Source organism: Dicentrarchus labrax, unplaced genomic scaffold (genome assembly GCF_905237075.1).
Source record: "Dicentrarchus labrax unplaced genomic scaffold, dlabrax2021, whole genome shotgun sequence".
Lineage (NCBI taxonomy): Eukaryota > Metazoa > Chordata > Actinopteri > Moronidae > Dicentrarchus > Dicentrarchus labrax.
This window is the reverse complement of record NW_026136710.1, coordinates 14,343,636-14,363,165: the sequence shown is the minus strand read 5'-3', so window position 1 is coordinate 14,363,165 and position 19,530 is coordinate 14,343,636. Positions and strand designations below refer to the sequence as shown.

The following is a 19,530-nucleotide window of genomic DNA, read 5'->3' as shown; positions in this document are numbered from 1 at the left end:
GAGTACAGTTGCACATAAATACGCCTCAGTGTTGATAGATGGCATTCATGTGTCCTTGTGGTGCATTCTTCTCTATATGAGGTCATGTTTACGCTGGCGTGTGTGTGTGCCTGTGTATGTATGTGTATGTGTGTGGCTCCCCTGCCTTGTCCTTGGTATGTAATAAGCATGTGGGACTGCGGCTCTTTGCACATCTGTCTGATGGTTGGGTGAGAGACGGTGCAGTGCTGCTGCTGTGCACCATTTCCACCAGCAGCTGCCCCACCCCCCACCTGCTCTGCCTTCCCAGTCACTTTGTACACACATACACACACACACACACACACACACACACACACACACACACATACACACACACTCTCCAAAGGGGGTCGTTTCAACAGTTAGAGGACGCCCACATGCCATGGGGAAATCTGCCTTTGTCTGAATGAGTACAAGGACCTGCTGTGCTTTCATCATGTTTCACCTTACTGTGTCATACACTTGTGGTGTATGTATTATTAGCTCAGTTCAGGCTTTATTTATTTTTTGTTAGTCCATCAGAAGGGTCTGCCTGTCGACCCCTCACTGTGGAAGAAGAGCAGTCTGAGACAATGCATAGGTTGTGCATGCTTTTAAGTTTCTCAGGCAGCAAAACTGGTACTTTACCTCAGTTGGTCAGTAGCAGACTTGCATTCATGGTCCTGGATTGACAAGTGATCATTTGTACAGAAAGCCAAAATCCTGATACCTTGTCGGGCTAGACTTTATCCCACTTACCTCTGTAAATCAATGATAATTTCTTTCATCAGCCTTTCTTAAAAAGAAACCCTTTTTCCTGCGGTGGACAATCCATATTCCTAAGTATCTGCTACATCACTTGATAATGGACTTTGAATTCTCACACAACAGTTCATTTGTTAACACTGAAAAAACTACAGTTCCCAAGAAACTCTGCTGTCTAGAAAACAACTGTCTACCTGTCCCTTCCCATTATTCACTTCTGATGGTGGGAATGGTATTAAAAACATATCTTTCTTTTTTAATTTCCTGGCTAGACAAATGCAGTCCCTCACATGACAGACTGTTGAGTAAAGTTATGTTGCATTTTAATATTTTTTGATTATGAATGAGGTTTTTTTACTTCTGGAACAGAACCTGGAAGTTTTGGTTTCGCTTCAGCTCTACATTTAGTTACACAGAATCAAATAGGTTGCAGCTTATCACAAAGTTAGTGCTTGCTTTGAATTATTTGAAGCGAATCGTTTGGTACAGTCGAGCAAAACCAATATTAGCTTTCTGATTGCCTGTAGGAATTGAGGCTTTAAAAGTGCTTATATGCTCTGCTGCTCTCTCATAATGTGCTATAGTTAAATGACACCTGTGGGCGTACACCCATGCATACATATGAGCAGCACCGCAACCCGTGGTGCCATGCTCTCCCCAGCTTGTAGTGTCTTGTTACATAAGCAGGCTAATGTTACCCTAGCAGGCCATGTAACTGGCACCTCAATATCAGTCATCACTCCAGAGAGAAACAGGGGAGAGATGAAAGGGGAGTAGAGGCAGAGGAGAGCAATGAAATGATTAGAAGAAAGTTTGAGATGTGAGAGGAGGTCTGAGAAAAAAAGAGATGTGATTGGAAAGGTCAAAGGGACAAAGAAGTGATGAAGTTAGTAAAGATGAAGGTAAAGAATGAAGCCAGGGAAGGAACGCAGATGCTTTTTTTTGACAGTTTTGAGTGACAGTCAGCTGCCCTCGTGGCTATGTTTGTAGTTTTCATTGACAGCTCGTAGCCTTGATCTGCCTCAATAAAAGCTCCACTCCTGAATCTCTCAATTACCATCCAGCAGAGAAACATAGAAAAAGCATTAATCCTCCAATCCATGTCTTGCATGCACTCCGGGCCCGTCGTAGTGTTTCCTTTCTAAACGCATTCTTTTAACCCAAATTGAATATATCATTCCTCCCTCGAGGCGCCAGAGAAGAAAGACTCTAATTCACACTGCCTCCCTCACCGTTTCTCTCTAAGTAGTTAATGCTTCTGAGAGGCTCCTATCTCGTCTCATCTCTCATCTTTCTGTTTTTCTCTCACTAGCTTTCTGTCAACCCCCATTCCTTTTCTTTCATGTCACTTTTTCTGTCTCAAGTTGTGTTCACAATGTAACATGAGGCTGATATAATTTTACAAATCTTCTGTTGATTTCTATGGAGACTATTCGTGAGGCCAGACTTGTTCTTTTTCCTCCCGTATAAGCAAAACACAATACACCGTGAGGAAATTCTTCAAATAAATTCAACTCTGAACCCCCTTCTTCAGTTTCTAACCTTTTAACACACTGACAGTACCTCTCCTGCTGTCTTTGTGAGCCTCATCACAGTTTTCGAAGTGGAGGAGAAGCTCAAACTACACTGCTGTGTGTATCAGAAAATGCCACAATGACTACCCAAGAAATACCTACACTATGCATGGTTAAATGTCAGCCCTCTCATGTCTTCTCTCACTGACCTCATCTACTGTTTCAGACTGATCAGGTAGTTGCGCAAAAAAATGAAAAATTTGCATCTTTACTACAAAGACTGCTCTGCCTTATCTTTATTTGATGTTCAAATAAAACTAATTATGATTGTAAATAAAAACATCATGAAATCCTTTTTTAACCCGAAAAACATGCAGAGGGAGTGAGAGTGTTTCCTCCTCTCAGGCTGCAAAAAGCTCCAACAGCCTCTGGCAATAAGATAGGGTAGCTTGATAGGCAAGCTCACTGATTCTAGTTAAGCATACCATTTGAGAACATGGTAATAAATGAGCATATCAACATTTTTAAACACAACACCTCTCTTCTTCTCTCATCTGGATTATGGTGGCTGACCAGTCATAGGACAATTTTCACTCCATGTGTCACTATGTCTGTATGGCCCAAAGTTCTCTGGAGCGCTTGATGGATAAACAGTGATAATATGTGATGTAGCAGTGCCCATTTTCCCCCTAGATGTGAAACTGTGTTAAATACTAGATAGAGGAATTTATCTCTCTTTTGAAAATGTTTAGTAATTCATTCATGTTCACACTAAACTCTTGATTGGATGGCATGGATAGATGGTTGATGGAAAGCATTTACATTTGCTATTGTTTTCCTAGTTGAGCATATTTCCTATGTTAGCATGTGTGTAGGTGTTAACTGTCAGTGTGACATTGGGTTATTATGAGTCGTGTCCTTGCGGCAGAGCCAACGAGGACAGTGTTTCTGCGCGCGTTTCCAGAGGGAAGCAGATAAAGAGCGCGCACACACACACACACACATACAAAGGTCTACCCAGCGCTTCCTGTGTCTCCCTGCTAGGTCCTGTTGCCAAGGAGACAGGGCCTGGGCTGAACGCATCCAGTAAATACCTGGGAGGATTTAAGAGTGGGGGTGAGGGGTGGAGAGGAGGTTGCTTCATTCAAACATCCCTGTTCATCATATCACAATGCAGAGACCAGAAATGACATGCAATTGGCTTGGCTACTAGCCACTGTTGGTCTTAACATCACATACTGTGAAATCTCTCATAGATCCTTCATAACACCTGAGGGTAAATGTGCATCATTGTCAACCAAGCAATTCTGAGTGTTATACAGTACTGTTTTACCTGGTCCAGACAGCTGTCTCTTATAAAAGGAGATGGTGGATGGAGGCACAGAGGTTCTGGGATGGGCATGGGATCCTCTGTGGATGGGAATCAAATAGCAAACTGGCTCCTCATGACTAAGTCCCAGAGGAGACTGTGGTGAGCTTAGCCCATAACCTTCAAGAGACAGCAGCCAGACAGCCAGAGGAATAGAGATAATTGAAATGACTGTCTGTGTAGGCACTGACTCTTTTTTTTAATTTCGCTAATTATTCAGTGTCCTCATTTTGTGAAAAATGTGCGTGTATGTACACGTGAATCAAGAAAGGTTTTTTTTTTTTATCTGTGGATGTGTTCTTGTATCTCATGAGTGTGTATTTGGTCAGGCACTGTGTGGGGGCGAGGTATGTATGTTGTAAGTGTGTCTGTGTCTGTGTGTGTGTGTGTGTGTGTGTGTGTGTGTGTGTGTGTGTGTGTGTGTGTGTGTGTGTGTGTGTGTGTGTTTTTTAGAGCCATTATGGGAATATGTGAGTGCTGGGTTCAGGTAATTGATGCTGGGACGCTTGAAACTGGCAGACAGTCAGACTGGCCCAGTGCCAGTATAAAGAGGGGGAAGGAGCGAAAGGGGGAGGAGGGGAAGATTAGTGAAGAAAAGATAGAAGCCACAGAAATTCCATGGCAACCATCAGATTGGATGAGAAATGCATTGAAAGGATGTTAAAATGACAGCTTACCTTATGGTGGAATGCAATTTTACCGGAGGGATCCTGTCCTCTCTTTGGAAAGTAGCATGCTTACGCCAATATTCTTGAGTCAGCTGTGATCAGAATTGGATTTCGCAAAGAGCTACTTAGGTAGATGTCAAGAAATAAATGATAAGGCAGGCAGATGCAGGTAAGATTTAACATATTTCCCCCCGGGATCAATAAAGTATTGTGTGTGTCAGCAACCAAGTGTGCTTTGAAAGTGTCCATCAGTCTTTCTGGGGGCGTTCACTGTTTGCAGTTGAACTGTTTGTTCATTTGACTAAAAACTAACTATATTAGATATACACCATGGATACTTATTTCTTTCTGGTTATTTTTTATTTATTTTTTTAAGTATCATGAATACAAGTCTCTTCTGTATCCTGACAGGTTACCTAATCAGAGATGAAATGCTCTTCCTGTTGGCTGTGGTAACCCAGGCAACAGTTCCCCTGGAGATGGGCTTTGGCAAATCTCTATGGTCCGTTTAGCAAAATCCTAACGCGTGTCCCCTGAACAGCTCCGGCATAAAGCACCAGTTTATTGCCCTGAGCAGCGATGATGCTGTGGCTTGTGTTTGACCAGAGATTAGGCAGATTCGGGCCTTTTGTGCTCATTCTGCTGTTTGCCGATGATAAGCACCGCTGCAGGCCATGATGTCTGAGCCAGGAGCCGTGGGAGAGGGGACGGGGTTTAAGGTGAACTGTTGGATCAGGCATATAATGATGATTTTCTTAATGCCTTAAAGTATTGCATGTCTGAAGCAGGGGGTTATTGCATATTCAGTTGTTTGTACGGAGAAATCAGAAATTACTTTTCCAGCTTGATAACTGACTTTATGTCATACACCTGATAGAAATTGAATGCCATAAAGAACAAATGTTTTGCATTTTTGTGTCTATACCTGTAGCTGCTATCCAATTGGTTAACAGCTTTGAATGAGCCCACCCCACAAATGTCACATCCTGGTTTGACAGGAACTCACCATAATAACGGTTGGATATCATATTTAAATTAATAAAAGGGCTTTGAATGTGAATTGACCATCTATATGAATCTACTTGCAGTATATTATAGAAGGGAAAGTTCAGTTGTTTGGCAGAATGGGATAGCAGGGGTTCTGAGAGTTTGATTTGGTTTCCTAGAGACAATCTCAGGAGCAACAGCAGCAGGAGTGCAACGTTACCTGCTTTACAGGACTCAGGGGATTGTACTGGGGATGATGTGATGTTCCCTAGAGAAAGAAATAATGCCAGGAACACACACTCATTGAATGTCGGCCTGCTGTATGAAGTACATAATATGATTAAATGCAGTTTCAAACAGCATGGTTGGAAGAACATATGAGCCATTTGCACTTTACTTCATTACTTCTTTGCCAAGGATTTTATAGCTTAGTCCTACACTGGAGAGAAAGCAGTGGCACTTTATTTGAGCTCAGGTGGGCCTATGGTTGGGCTTTACATGGGCACACCTGAAGAAAGAAAACTTCTCACAGCTTCTCACAGTATGGCATTCAATGTGCTGCCTGACTGTATTTCCATTATGAAGGACTCCTACAGCTGTGCACCTAAACAGTACATAAACCATAATCCTCAACCATAAAACAGCCACTGCGCTTTCTAGAAAGTGTGACAAATGAGCGCACAAAACCAACACAGCTCTTGTACAATCGCTTCTCCTGGGGAACTAACATAACATTTTAATGACTTGCTCTTGAGTCTGATCTTTCATGGTAAAACTAACTGTTAGTGGTGGAAGGAGTACTCAGAACTTTAACCTATGTGAAAGTGGCAATACTACAGTGGAGACATACCCTGCTCCATGTAAAAGTCATCCAGACCAAATTTTACTCAAGTAATGGTACACAAGTGTTAGCATTAAGTTTCTTCGAGTTGTTTCTACCTACAGTTTCTACCCACAGCCCGTTCTTATTTCCAGGTTGTCAAATACAGATGCGAGGGGTGTTCAGTTAGCTGCAATCTGCAACTTCACCACTAGATACCACAAAATCCTACACACTGGTACTGCAGTGCAACAGTGTTGGAACAGTTGGTAAATGTGGTGCCGATTGTAACTACCTTATACTGCTTGGTAGCTTAAAATCCGTACATCACTATCCAGGGTCGGGGGAGCTGGAGTCGATCCCAGCTGACATTGGGCGAGACGTGGGGTACAACTGGGACATATTGTCAGTCAATCACAGGGCTGACAGATAGAGACAGACAACCATTCATGCTCATATTCGCACTTGCGGGCTATATAGAGTCACCAAATTAACCTAACCGGCATGTCTTGGGACTGTGGGAGAAAAACCGGAGAACCCGAGGACATGCAATCTCCTGATTACATTTTTATTTTGTTGTGGCATCAAAGATATTTTCCTCCTATATATATATATATATATATATATATATATATATATAGTGGAGTAAAATTATAAAGTTGCATAAAATGAAAATAATAAGTATGTCATTCAGTAGGTTTTACTTCTGTTTTCACATCATGAGTCTCTGTCAGGCTGGATTAAATGAAACAGGAGCAAAACGTTCTTGTCATTCCTTGCTAAAATAAAGCCAAATGAAATGTGGAGGACAGTTATCCTGATGTTGTGTATCATAGTAACGCCACAGCAGCATGACAACCACAGTTTTTCACTCTATCCAGACTGACACAGACAGATTTAGTTGTTTATTTCTATTTACATACTCACCAGGGTCAGTCAGTTGTTTCAAGCCACTTTGGTCCAGTTGAGTACAGACAGACTTTCATGATGTTAGGACATGATAGTATTTTTAAGAGGAGCTATGTGTTGTCAATAGCTGATAAGGGCCAGGGTGCATTTCCTCGATAGTGATTCTATTGATTGAAGTAGTAATACTGTTTGTTAATTGGATTTCAGCTCCCCTGTTCGAGGCACACATGGATACACAAACACACACATATGAAGACACATAGTAACACAAAACCCATGTGACCTTTGTCCCCACTCCCCCAATGCGTTAACCTCTAACCTCCAACCTTTGCTCTGCTTGGGGCCTTTTGTATCCACCCTCCAGCAACAGACACACATGAAAACACTTAACACCTGTGATTGTGTGATAGTATTTTGTCATACCGTATATATTCATATGTTGTCTTTTTTTTTTGCTATTTCCTGTTCCACCATGAGGTTGACATTTGAGGTTTTAGGTGAAATGTTGATTGTCATGATTTGGAAACAGACTTTCATGTCCCCCTACTGTACAATTGTCATGACTTAAGTGATCCCTTAACTTCTTATCAAATTTTAAATGAGCAAAAACTTCCAAAACTAATGTCCCATCAGCCTCAGCTCTACTTTTATATTTTGTGCTTATTAGCTAATGTTAGCACGCTGCCACATTAAACTAAGATGGTGAACATGATAAACATTATACTTGTCAAACAGTATCGTGTAAACTGCATGGTTTTTGTGAGTATATTAGCAAGCTGATATTAGCATTTAGCTTAAAGCACAGCTGTGCCTAAGTTCCGCCTAACAGTGCCGCTAGCGTGGCTGTAGGGTTTAAGTCTATTATAACTTATTAACCAAAGTAAAGCCAATGTATCGGTCATTATTACCTAATTGCATGTATAAATATTGTGGAAGATAAGCAGCAAGAAATTGCATTGCAGAAAAGACTTTACCTTTTGTGAATGTAAAAGGAGTTGTCATTGTGATCTTTTATTGTGTTTTACACAAAAGGATTTTCATTCGCTAAACTGTGACTTGATGACATTGCATTTAGTCCGGATCAGCTGTTTCAGTCAGACTGCTGGAGTATCTGTAAGCATCTTTAAACCAAGTTTAACAACTGTTGCAAAGATAAAGAAAATGCATTCCAGTCAGTTCATTCTATTTTTATCGAGCACATTAGAGCATTTGAAACCCACACATTACTTATGATGGGCCGCAGAGTGTTTTGCAGATAGCCACGGAGATTTAAGTGCCAGCGTCAGTGGAGATAAATTAATGAGGCTGCTCTCCGCCCACAAAGAAACACACACAATCGCGGCGGTGCTCATGATGCATTAAAGAGAGTGTCAGAGGGCTGAGGTCTGCCCTCAAGATTTACCATCGTGGTGAGATGGCAGACTGGCTCTCGCAAAGGCCAACGTGGAAAGGAAATGAGCAGAAAGCAGAGAGATGCTTCAAAGGGCAAGATATGCTGAGGAAAGGTAGTATTTAAATGAAGAAAGTTAGAGAACGAAAGAAAGCTCTCCTGTTGTGTAGTGTGAGTGGAAAGTAAAGAGTGTAGTGGAGTGGAGATAAAAATGTGTTATTATTGTGATTACCCTCATCAGCAGCAGAGAACAAGACGATGCACATACCATAAATACTACTTAAGACCCATCATCACCTCTCTACGCTAAAATTCCCATACTCTACCATTTGCTGACTTAACAACCTGAAAGCCAAGCATCTTCTATTTTTCATCACACATTTCCATCTTTGCCTGTAGAAACTGCAATCTAATGAGTGCCGTCCATGTTCCAGAGCGGAGCTGGTAATTTAGCATGCTGTATTATTAATCAGAGTCTCTGTGTGATTTTGCAGCAATTTGAACGCTTATTTCCCCCATAATGCTTCAGGGGTCGGGGTAATGAGTCTCTTTCCTAATGACTTTAGCGGTTGACAGAGAAGACACGACAGGCGCTTGTGGAATCAAAGGTTCGTCTGGCAGGATGAGGGTAGATTGGTGTGTGTGTGTGTGTGTGTGTGTGTGTGTGTGTGTGTGTGTGTGTGTGTGTGTGTGTGTGTGTGAGATGAGCGTATGTCCACGGAGAGGAGAACGCTCTCCTTGAAAGTCGTGTGTGATCAAAGGAAGCGGTGGCAGGACGGAGAGAGAGAGAATACAAAAGATATAGACTGAAAGAGAGAGAGAAGGCACAGAGGAGGATGTAAAACACACAGCACAGAGGGATGCTGACACACACACAGAAGATACGACATACACACATTTGTCATTCACAGATTAGCAGTCTGTATGATCGGTTGTGAAACTAAGTCCATGTCTTTATTTCTACTATAACTATGTTTATTTTTGTGTTTAGGTCATTCTCTTCTGTATATAACTGCTACCTGCCTGCCTGTCAACTTCTGTCTTCATCTGTCCTCCTTTTTATCATATAATGTTTTTGTACTATTCCTTGTCTCCCTGTTTTCCTGCTTTCCTATCTTATAGCCGATTTATCACAGTGATGCAGTATCCCCTGGCAGCAATCTCCTGTAACGGTTTCATCTTGTGGTTCTTCATGAAACACGGAATTCAAATATCCTAAGTGCTGAAACAACTAGTCAATTTATTGATTCATTTATTGAAGTCAATTGACTCAAAATTTATGCCAAACACTCTAATGTGAGAATTTGTTGTTTTCCCATGTATTATATGTATATAATTGTAAACTGAATAACTGGGTTTTGGACAGTTTTACTTTATCTGATCTTGTCTGTCGCCTGTGGACAATAACTCCTGTCCATACCCCCAGACAAAGTGGGCCCATTGTTAAAGATATAATCCATAAAGCTGAAACCTGCCCGTATCACAGGAAAATCCAACTGCAGTGGGTTTTAATACTTAAGAAGCTGTTCCCTTGGATCACAGTAAGCAGCGTATTAACATAATACAGTACAAGGAGTTTTTAACTGGTTATGAAACAGTATCTGTTTTAATACTGATGCCTCTATATGATCTGCATAAACAAACATACAACTATACTTATTATTAATGGCTGCCACTGGGACGGATTCGGTTTGATTCCCCTCAAAATCAATGAAACGAGGTGATTGAAACACTACCGCTGTTGTCCACAGGGGCCACCAGAATCAACACAAAATGCAACTTCTTTGTTTTAAGCAGCAGCAGGCAAGGCTGCAGGTGGAATTCATCAGTGTTGCCCCTGGCTGTCATATCTGAAATTGTTTCTTCCTCTGTGGTTTGGTTTGGAGAAACACGGACAAACTTACATCCCCGTGATTTGTTTAGGAAAATACGCAAACCCACATAAACATTTAAACATATAAAGAGAGCATTGTGAAGCTACACATTCCTCTTCGTCCAGTTTGACTTCAGGCCATGCCTTCTCCTATGTTGATTTTTCCTTTCTTTCCTCCCTACTGATACAAAGGGATGATCACACTACTGCAGGGGGCGCTGTTTGTTTTTAAAGGAGCAGCGTCTCTGACTTGGCAATCATCCCAGCTTCATAACTGAAACCGGCTGCTGCTGCTGCTGCTGCTGCTGCTGCTGCTGCTGCTGGGTTGTTTCCACAGAGATTATCAACGCTGAGGCAAAGAGATTACCTCCAGGAAACAAATTGGTTTATTATGATTTCTCAACTCGAGTAATGTTAATAATGCCAGGAAGTGGGAACAAGGAATTCACCAGTAGATAGACTTGTGATTGGTGAAATGGTATTCATGATGAATTGAATACAATTGGAAAAATAAGATGAGGAAAGTGGCTGCCTTTCTATAGGGAATGTGTGGTTCTATCTGTCCATAGAAATACAGAAATATATTCAAGAAATAATACAAGCTTCCAAGGACGCAGAGATGCTGATTTGTGTAGTCAAATGTACACTTCGCTTGTTACATGCAATCCAAGGTGGTCCTATCTTTTATATCAGTTCTGTGAAGAATGCCCTTAGGATTTATCTTAATCTTGTGAGAGTAATTTTGCTTCCAAATCTAGTTACACTGCGTGGTTTCTGCGAGGGATCCAAAGTGCCCCCTGTGACCTCAAGTGAAAGCAAAGAATCCGCGCCTCCAGATTTCCCATGCCTAAATTTCCGATATTGAGGACTTTAAAAATATAGCTACCTGTACATTGTATAGCCCTACATCTGCCCTCTAATGACAAGATAGTGACATTTATCAAATTAACTGCTGTCAAGTGCCTGTGCAGTAGCAGGAGGATTACGGGAGTGACGCTGTGTTCAAGTTCATTTGACGGCGTGTCTGTCCCCCCCAGCGATGTTGTAGCTGAGGCTTCACTTTAATTTCCACAGCTCTCTACTTTCACTTGTCTACCAGCCCCCTCTCCTCTGTGTTAAATTGTCTCCAAATTGGATATTTAGAGGATGTAGGAACTCAAGGGAAGGGGTGCCCTCTCTCTCTCTCTTTCTTTACCTTCCCTTCAGCAACTCTCACCCCAGTTCCCTTTCCATCATAGTTTACAGTATAGTACTGCATATATATTTGACGCCATTTTTAAAAAGGCAGTAATGAAAATTGCAGGGGCGAATCTCAATTTATCACCAGTATCCAGACCTGGTCTCTTCAATAAGCTAAGCTTAGCCCTCCCAGATCCACTGTGCCCTACTAGCACACTGTATATGAATCAGATTTAGATGTGGGGGGGCCGGAGGAAGCCATTAAAACACACCATTCGATCTCAGATTACATTCAAATCAAATAGCTGGATTAAGAAAGAGAGCTCTGAGTGTTGTAGCGTAACATTAGGATCCTATGGGACTGGGTGGGGCTTTAAGGTAAGCGTGTGAATGTATTTGGTGGGGTTATATTGGCAGTGTTAGGATGACAGGCCTCCTCCCAGAGGCCAATAAAGGCGTCAGCAGCCGGGACCAGATTTATGACGGCCATGCTTAGTGGAAAGGATGATGGGGGATGGAGAGGAGGCTCTCACTATCAAGGATATCTTATGCCTCCTTTGAGAGTCGCTCCCTCTCTCTCTCTCTCTCTCTCTCTCTCTCTCTCTCTCTCTCTCTCTCTCTCCCCCCCTCCAATTTCACCGCTCTCAGTCTGTTGCATTGTCTCTGTATTTCCTCTCTTTATTGTTATTTATCTTATTATTTTAGTTTTCATATTTCTGTGTTATCAGTAGCTGTGTTCCTCGTGTTTTACTTTCACCCCTCCTCTCCTGCAGCACCACGCAGAAGATTGAGGGGCTTTAGGCAACAATTGTTTCCTTTGTCTGTTGGCCACAGTTCTCTTTTTAACAATGTAACTCAGACAAACCTTTTAATTCCTTGTAATTGTGTGAAAGAGTGAGGCAAACAGTGGATTTGCTGATCCATCTTTTTAGGCTATTGCACTTTAGCACTGTAACAGTATGCATTGATGTTGGATCCAATATGGCTGAGACACAGTCAGACAAAAGAGGAGAGAGATGCGAATAAAGAGAGAATAAACTAGGGATAGTATGAGACAAAGAAAGAATAGTCACAGAGAGTCTTGAGTGGCTTTTCAAAATGACATCTCATTACAATAAGGAAACTACGGTTGTACTAAAAGCATATTGTCCACAGCTAATGAGGCCCTGATGAATATATAGGAAAGATAGAGTTTTAGTGCAGACAAGAATAATATTTATTTGATACCTTGCTTTGAGGAATATATATTTATCTTTCATTTAAAACAAAATATGAGCTAGGCCAGAGGTTTCCACATGCATTCAGTCTTTATGCTAAGCTAAGCTAATCTTCTGGGTCTCTTCTAGATCCATATTGTGCGTACAGACATCAAAGTGGTATTGATCTTCTCAAGAAAGTGATTATGCCCTTAACAAAAGACACTAAATAAATCACACTCTAAAATGATCATTTAAATCCAGATGGGTCTGAGCATATAACAGTAAGTAAAGTATTGGTAACTGACTTCAGTACTCCAGGCACATTTCAGTCTGCACTTAAAACGTATTGAGGTTCGATACCAAGCACCATTTCCTCAAGTCATTTGAGAGTTAAACTCAAAACACAGACCCAGAGGCACTATCCATTTTTTTCTTATATCAGGACCCCAAAAATCCCCTGACTGTGCATCATGTCCAGCACACAGAAGTTACGATGATTTAACAACTCCCATGTATGAGTATTTGATGCCCAAGTCTTCTAGGACGTCCCATCAACAGATCGGTGTCACATGACACCCCGATACCCTGATACCCCTGCCCTGTCTGTAGTATTGTTTTGGAAAGACCTATGTGTTGCCATGGTTGCGGAGCACCAGCTATTCCCTGTGTGATTGTAGCTTTCCACCTGCAGCAGGAAAAATACCTGTTCCCCTCCCAAACACTGTTTCCATGTAAACATTTTACAAGAATGTGTGTGCCTATGCTTGTTGTGTGTGTGTGTGTGTGTGTGTGTGTGTGTGTGTGTGTGTGTGTGTGTGTGTGTGTGTGTGTGCGTGTGTGTGTGTTATTTCTGTGGTTCGGAGTAGAGTTTGGTTGTTTTATTTTGCCAGTAGCTCCAGGAAGAAATCAATAAGAAGACTGTTTTTTTTTTTGGGAGAACTATTTAAGAAACTGCTCTGTTTTGTATATGTGTATATGTGTATATGTGACCTGCTCTTTAGGCGTTAGTGCTGGCTTTTCTGCCATATTTGCAGTTTATTCTTTTCCTGAGGGGGGATCGTTTTGGGAAACGAGAGAAGGGGAAAGTCAGGCAGTGCAGAGCAGGACGAGGAAGATGCCGATCTGTGAGCAGCGTTAGGGCATGAGGCCAGAATTCAGCGGAAACACAATTGACCTGTTCGCAAGAGGGAGAGAAAGAAGAGACAGCGAAAGACAAAGAAAGAGGCAGTTAGATATATGCGGAGATGCAGGGATATACAAACAAAGAGCGTGAGAGCCAGACAGAGAGAAACTGACTCAAGGCGACGTTAGAAGCAGCGTCTAGGCAGGGATATAAGGTCAGACGTGGACAGACTGAAGCCTGGTGTTTGACGACCACAGGCTATAGTGACCCATTAACCGACTTGTAAAGCTCAGTCCATCCCCCATTGGAAACTGCTGGTCATGCACACACACGTCCTACAAGTACACAAATCCATTACAGGAAATAAGTTAAGTTGGTTTGAAGATATACAGAAGCAGTATATAAGGCTAGGCATATTAGCAGACTAATAATGATCTCAACACTGTAGATGTATTAGTAACTCTTTTATGAATGCTTAATTTGTTTATAAAAGAAAACTTTGTGTTTTATTTGTAAAAAAGCAGAAAAACTGGGGCTTTTTACCTTGTACCTCTTGCTTTTGTACCTTAGTGACATACATTCCCCAGAAGACACACTGTTTAGTCAGAGTTGCGGTGGTTCATTTGGCATTTCACGTATCCTTGTTTTTCTACAGTTCATCATTATTATTTATGATTGTGGTTTTATGTGTATGACTATGCCTCCTTTTAGCCTAGTCCATGGTTACGGCCTAAAAATGGTTGTTTGGATGCTTAATATTTCTGCCTTAGGGCTGTGTGGGCACTAAAGACATTCCACACACACATACAGTATGCTTACACACACCCAAATGAGTGTTTCGAGGGCAGGAGAGCATTCTTCCAAAGAAAGGTGGTAGATCAAAACAAGTCAGCTCGGTATGATTCCTTACATGAATATGCAGAGGTAGGGTTGGGAGAAAAAAAAAAACATGGCAGGATGGTATTTGGATTTCCTACATGGTGTTTTTCAAATCCACACACTGTAGAAAAGCAGTGAATCAGTTCTTAAAATAAGCATTTCTTTTTCTAACTATGTTGTCCTCTGACAGTTTTTTTTGTTAACAAGCTCTAAAAATGTTTGATCGGTCCTGCTAACTGGCATGAGTACAGATAACTAACCCCTGCCACAGGCTATGTATGTGCTTTGCAAACACATAAAATCTAACCTAAAATGATTCGGTCATTGTGTTTTGAGTTAAAAAAGGATACCATAAAGAAAAGACAGAAGGAGGAGATGAAGGAAGGTGTTACTGAATACAAAAGAAAATTAAGCGGGAGTCTGTGAAAATGATGAAATATATAAATAACAGCATATGTGCAGGAGTTTTAAAATAATACTAAGGCTAAAAATGAATGAAGAATGTGTAGTACACACACTACTCAGTTTGGTTTGCTGCAGGATTTGGCATTGTGGGAAGAGACTGTTTGCACACACACACACAGAAAGAGCTTCTATGTTGGCGTTTGCCTGGCCGGATGCCGTTGGTCGAACCAGGCGCAGTGGGCTGTACCCACCCATGAGCGGCAGCAAGTACATGGAGCGAGTGGTGGGTGGGCTGAAGGTCAGACGGACCATGGACACACTGCCGTTGTTCTTTCTATCTTTCTTCTTTTTTCCGCTCACTCTATGATTTCAAGAGCATATGTTTGTGTATGTGCTAGTGTAAGCCAAACATTCATACAACGCAATCAGAGCGAGATTGTTGATGCAATAGAGGTACAAAGAAGGACGTAAGTAGATGTTAGCTGAATGTGTTGTAAAGCTACAGCATGCTTATAATTGGTGTGATCTGGAGTGCGTTGTGTGTGTTTGTGTTTGACTCTGGAAAGTGCTGTGGCATGTTATTAGTGTGAGTCAGCACAGAGGAGGCCCGGCAGCTCTCTCAGAAGCGCAGCTCTGTAGAATGTAAGAGTGGGAGGAGATGAGCAAAGAGGTCTTCAGTGACATTCAGAGATGCATGATGTCTTCCCCTCAGCTGTTACACGCCGATTCCCCGAACTGCTGACTGTACTCTCTCCCCCTGGAAGCTGAACCATTTTAACTCACCAAAACATGTTTAATGGAAGCCACAACTTGAACGTCAATGAAATGCGTCACCTCACTGAGTGTGACATTGTAAAACAAGTCAATTGTAGTCAAATTGTACTTTTTGACCTTTGTTTCTTGTTCTGTCTGTCTCTCCCACCTCCCGTTGTAAAGGGCAGCGCACATAATTGTAGGCAAAAGCACTTTGTGCTGGCAGAGCTGTTATTTTCCGTCACAGAAAGCGATAGCGCCCACCACAGAAGCAGGTCAGAGGGAGGTTGCTGAAAATTTCCCTGGAGATGCTGCACTCGGTGTTCAAATTATTTGAACCTTGACCCAGTTTGTAGTTGGCCTCTTCAAGTGCTTCCTCTCAGAGCTTTATGTTTTTGTATGAATTCATGAACAAAGATGCAGGGGGGGAAACTCATTTTGTGTGCCCCAGTTTCCAGACTTGCATTAATTAGTGTTGAAAATTAACTCCAGAATACACATGGCAACCTTCTGCGAGCATGAGGCCAAGCAGCAAATGTAAAATATGAATCTACCCTGTGTGCATTGTAAAGGCATGGATAATATGAATGGATTTTGGTTGAATGTAAGCTAAACTGAATTACTAAATATGTGTTTTGTAAAAGAAAGGAAAGCATGTTGTTATGAGACAGTTTAGCATCACTAAATGTGAGATCTATATCTCTCTGTCTGTGTCCTTCTTAAAACTGAGTGCAGTGCAAAAAGCTCAGTAACCACAAATTTGGTGATTTGTGGGTCACAAAACGACTGCATGTCTGCATTTGAAGTGGGGTTTTTAGGGTTTTTTTAAACATCACACAACATATAACAATTTTTTGCATGTTTTGACCTGCAGATTAGAGGTCGACCAATAAATCGTCCAAGTCCATATCAGCCCATATTAACTTATTGCAAATAATGGTAATCCTGTATATGTCGGCCAATAAGTAACAAGGACTTGCAGTACAGAAATGCCAAACTTGGTTTGAGGTCATTTAGAAGCAGCGTCACCGTTATAGTTTTACATGTTGTAAAATGTCCCGCCCAGTATTAAAAAGAATCACTATTGGCCAATATATCATTATACAATTTGGTATGTGTGGGCACCCCAACTCTCTGCTGAAAACTGTCTCATAAAGCAAAAACATTAAGACAGTTGAAAGAAGTACTAACTTTTTGTTTTGATCTCTCCCGTTACAGATGGTCATTTCACCGGGACCCCTCCCACGTACGGTTACGATGCAGACCGCGCAGAGGAGCAGCGGAGGCATCATGACATCTTGCCATACATCGATGACTCGCCATCATCTTCACCGCACCTCAGCTCCAAGAGCCGCAGCAGTCGGGACACCCTGTCCTCTGGATCGTTAGAGTCGTCCAAGTCGGTCAGTGTGCCATCCAATCCAGTACACCATCTCCTTCTGCTGGCCATTACAACAGCCACATTTTCAGCTTCCTCAGCTGCAGAAAAACAAACCCAAAGCTACTTAATATTCATGACTTTTTTATGTGAATATGAATATATTCTACAAACATGGGTGCCAATAGGTGCCAACACTTCCGTCCTTCGACCTCAATACAGTTCAGGAAATGGGCTAATCTATTCTTAGAGCCATCCCGCTCTGTCAAAAATCTGTCAATTGATGAGAAATCAAATTTGCCATTTAAGAGGATTGATAAAGGACAATATCGTCATGCCCCATAACCCCAGACGCATTCATCCAGAGAAGAAACTCATCCCCCTTAAGAGTCTGGCTTTTTCTCATCCAGGGTATTAGGCAGAATTACCTATCACCTCCATCACCCCATCACTGCCTTCATCCTCTTACCCTCCCTCCTTTGCTTTTTTCCCTGTCTGCGGAGAGAAAACCAGTGATCTATGACGTCTGGTGCTCTTCAAAGGTTACCATGGAGAGGACACACACATGCATACACACACATTCACACACACAACCCCAGCGTCAGCAAAGATGAAAATGAACATGGATAGAATCTATATTATCTTTTCTTTTCTTTTTTTCTTTAGTATTTATATTATTTCTCTTTATTATTTACATTTTATAAAGTATAAATAATAATTTTCCTAACTGTCGTCATCATTTACACATTGTTTGCACCAAAGAATTGGCAGGTATCAGATGAACATGCTCAAGCTATATGTTCGATTAGGACAGAGAGGTATTGTGGGAGAATGTAATGGGCTAATACTGTCTCCCTCCACCGTGCCCTTGGAGGAAGTAATTGCATCAGTGGTCATGATGCGGGATCAGTTACTCCGCCCCCTCAGTCTTTGCTCACTGTATGAGCTGGTGAGCGAGGGAGCCTGTCAATCTGATTGATGGCTTGAATCTGCCAATAAATGATAAATCCCTTGACTGCATCCAACCTTTGACCTGTGAGCTCGAAACTCTCGCTGATTATAATTTATACACATGCACACACATATCACGTCATGTCTGCTTTAGGTTGCATAAACCAATGGCTTTTTTTTAAGGACACAAACGCGCATCCATCCATTCTCTCAGAGCAGAACGATAAATTCATTGTAGAAGAGATTGAAAGCGATTGACAGGGTAAACACTTGTGTGTGTAGAAGCCCCCTGAGCCAACCTGACGCTGTGGGTGTGTGTGTTTAGGGTTTCCAGAAGCAGCGTCTGATGGTCAGTATCGCCATGAAAATTTAAAATGTAGTTACCATTGTCCTTGATTTACCCTTGCACAGTCGCTCTTCAAACATCATCCGAGCCTGCTTCTCTAATTGATGATTCAGAACCCAGAGGAGCTCTGATTGGCCCAGCGGAAGCTGATGGTTTTTTGATGTCACTATGATGAGTCATCAGCATCAGCATATTGCTGATTTAATTTTCCACAGTGGCTCTTGTTCTCTCATAATCTGTCTCTGCACCGAGGAGGGAAAAGAAGGGGGTCACTGATTGGAAGTCAGCTACAGTATGAGGACAGTGGTGTGATGTTTTTTTCTTTGTGATTACGTATGTTATATCTTATAATCCTAGTGCACGGTGTGACACAGGTCATTCAAGGACAGTCAGAGAGCACTATTTTTTTTTTCCTCACCAAGTTAAACATCTAGTAAAACAAGTATTTTTATTGAGCATTTACTGCTTTTTTATTTGATAGCAGAGATGATGACAAGAAATGAAGGAGAGAGAGATAGGGGAATGACAATTATGGTCCTTCGCCAGCTTCGAACCTGAGATGTTGAAGTTTATGGTCGGTGCCTTAAACCCTTGGCCACCAGACGCTTATGTTGTGAGCCATTTTCTCTATTCCTGTGGATCCCTAATTTATATTATAATAGCTCCTCATTTTCTTTGCTCCCTCATTCTGTCTGATATCACACCTCAAGGCCATGACCTGAGGAGGGAGGTCACTTCTTTTCCGACCCAGCCAGAGCTAAACCTCTCTCAATGATCAACTGTAGTGGATTAGGAGGCTTGGAAAGATTGAAATCTCCCTTGTTATGATGTATCACATCTATAACAAACGTTCACTGATTGAACAGCTCGTTCCCTCGCAATTAAAGTCATGGCGTGATGCGGCATTGCGAGCATCCTATGTGGAAAATCCCTGCAGACACCAACTCTGTCTGTCTATCACATCTGGATGAAATGCAGTTTAAATAACCAGAAGTAATGCAGCACAGGATAATTATAAGACA

General features: G+C 41.8%; 1 protein-coding gene across 1 annotated transcript in view; it reads left to right on the top strand.

The window, feature by feature from the left end:
- bcr (BCR activator of RhoGEF and GTPase) overlaps positions 1 to 19,530 on the top strand; it is an 83,126-nt gene that overhangs the window by 28,600 nt on the left and 34,996 nt on the right. The window contains exon 2 of the mRNA XM_051412698.1: positions 17,052 to 17,236. Within this exon, the coding sequence (XP_051268658.1) occupies positions 17,052 to 17,236 (185 nt within the window). The remainder of the gene's footprint in view (positions 1 to 17,051; positions 17,237 to 19,530) is intronic.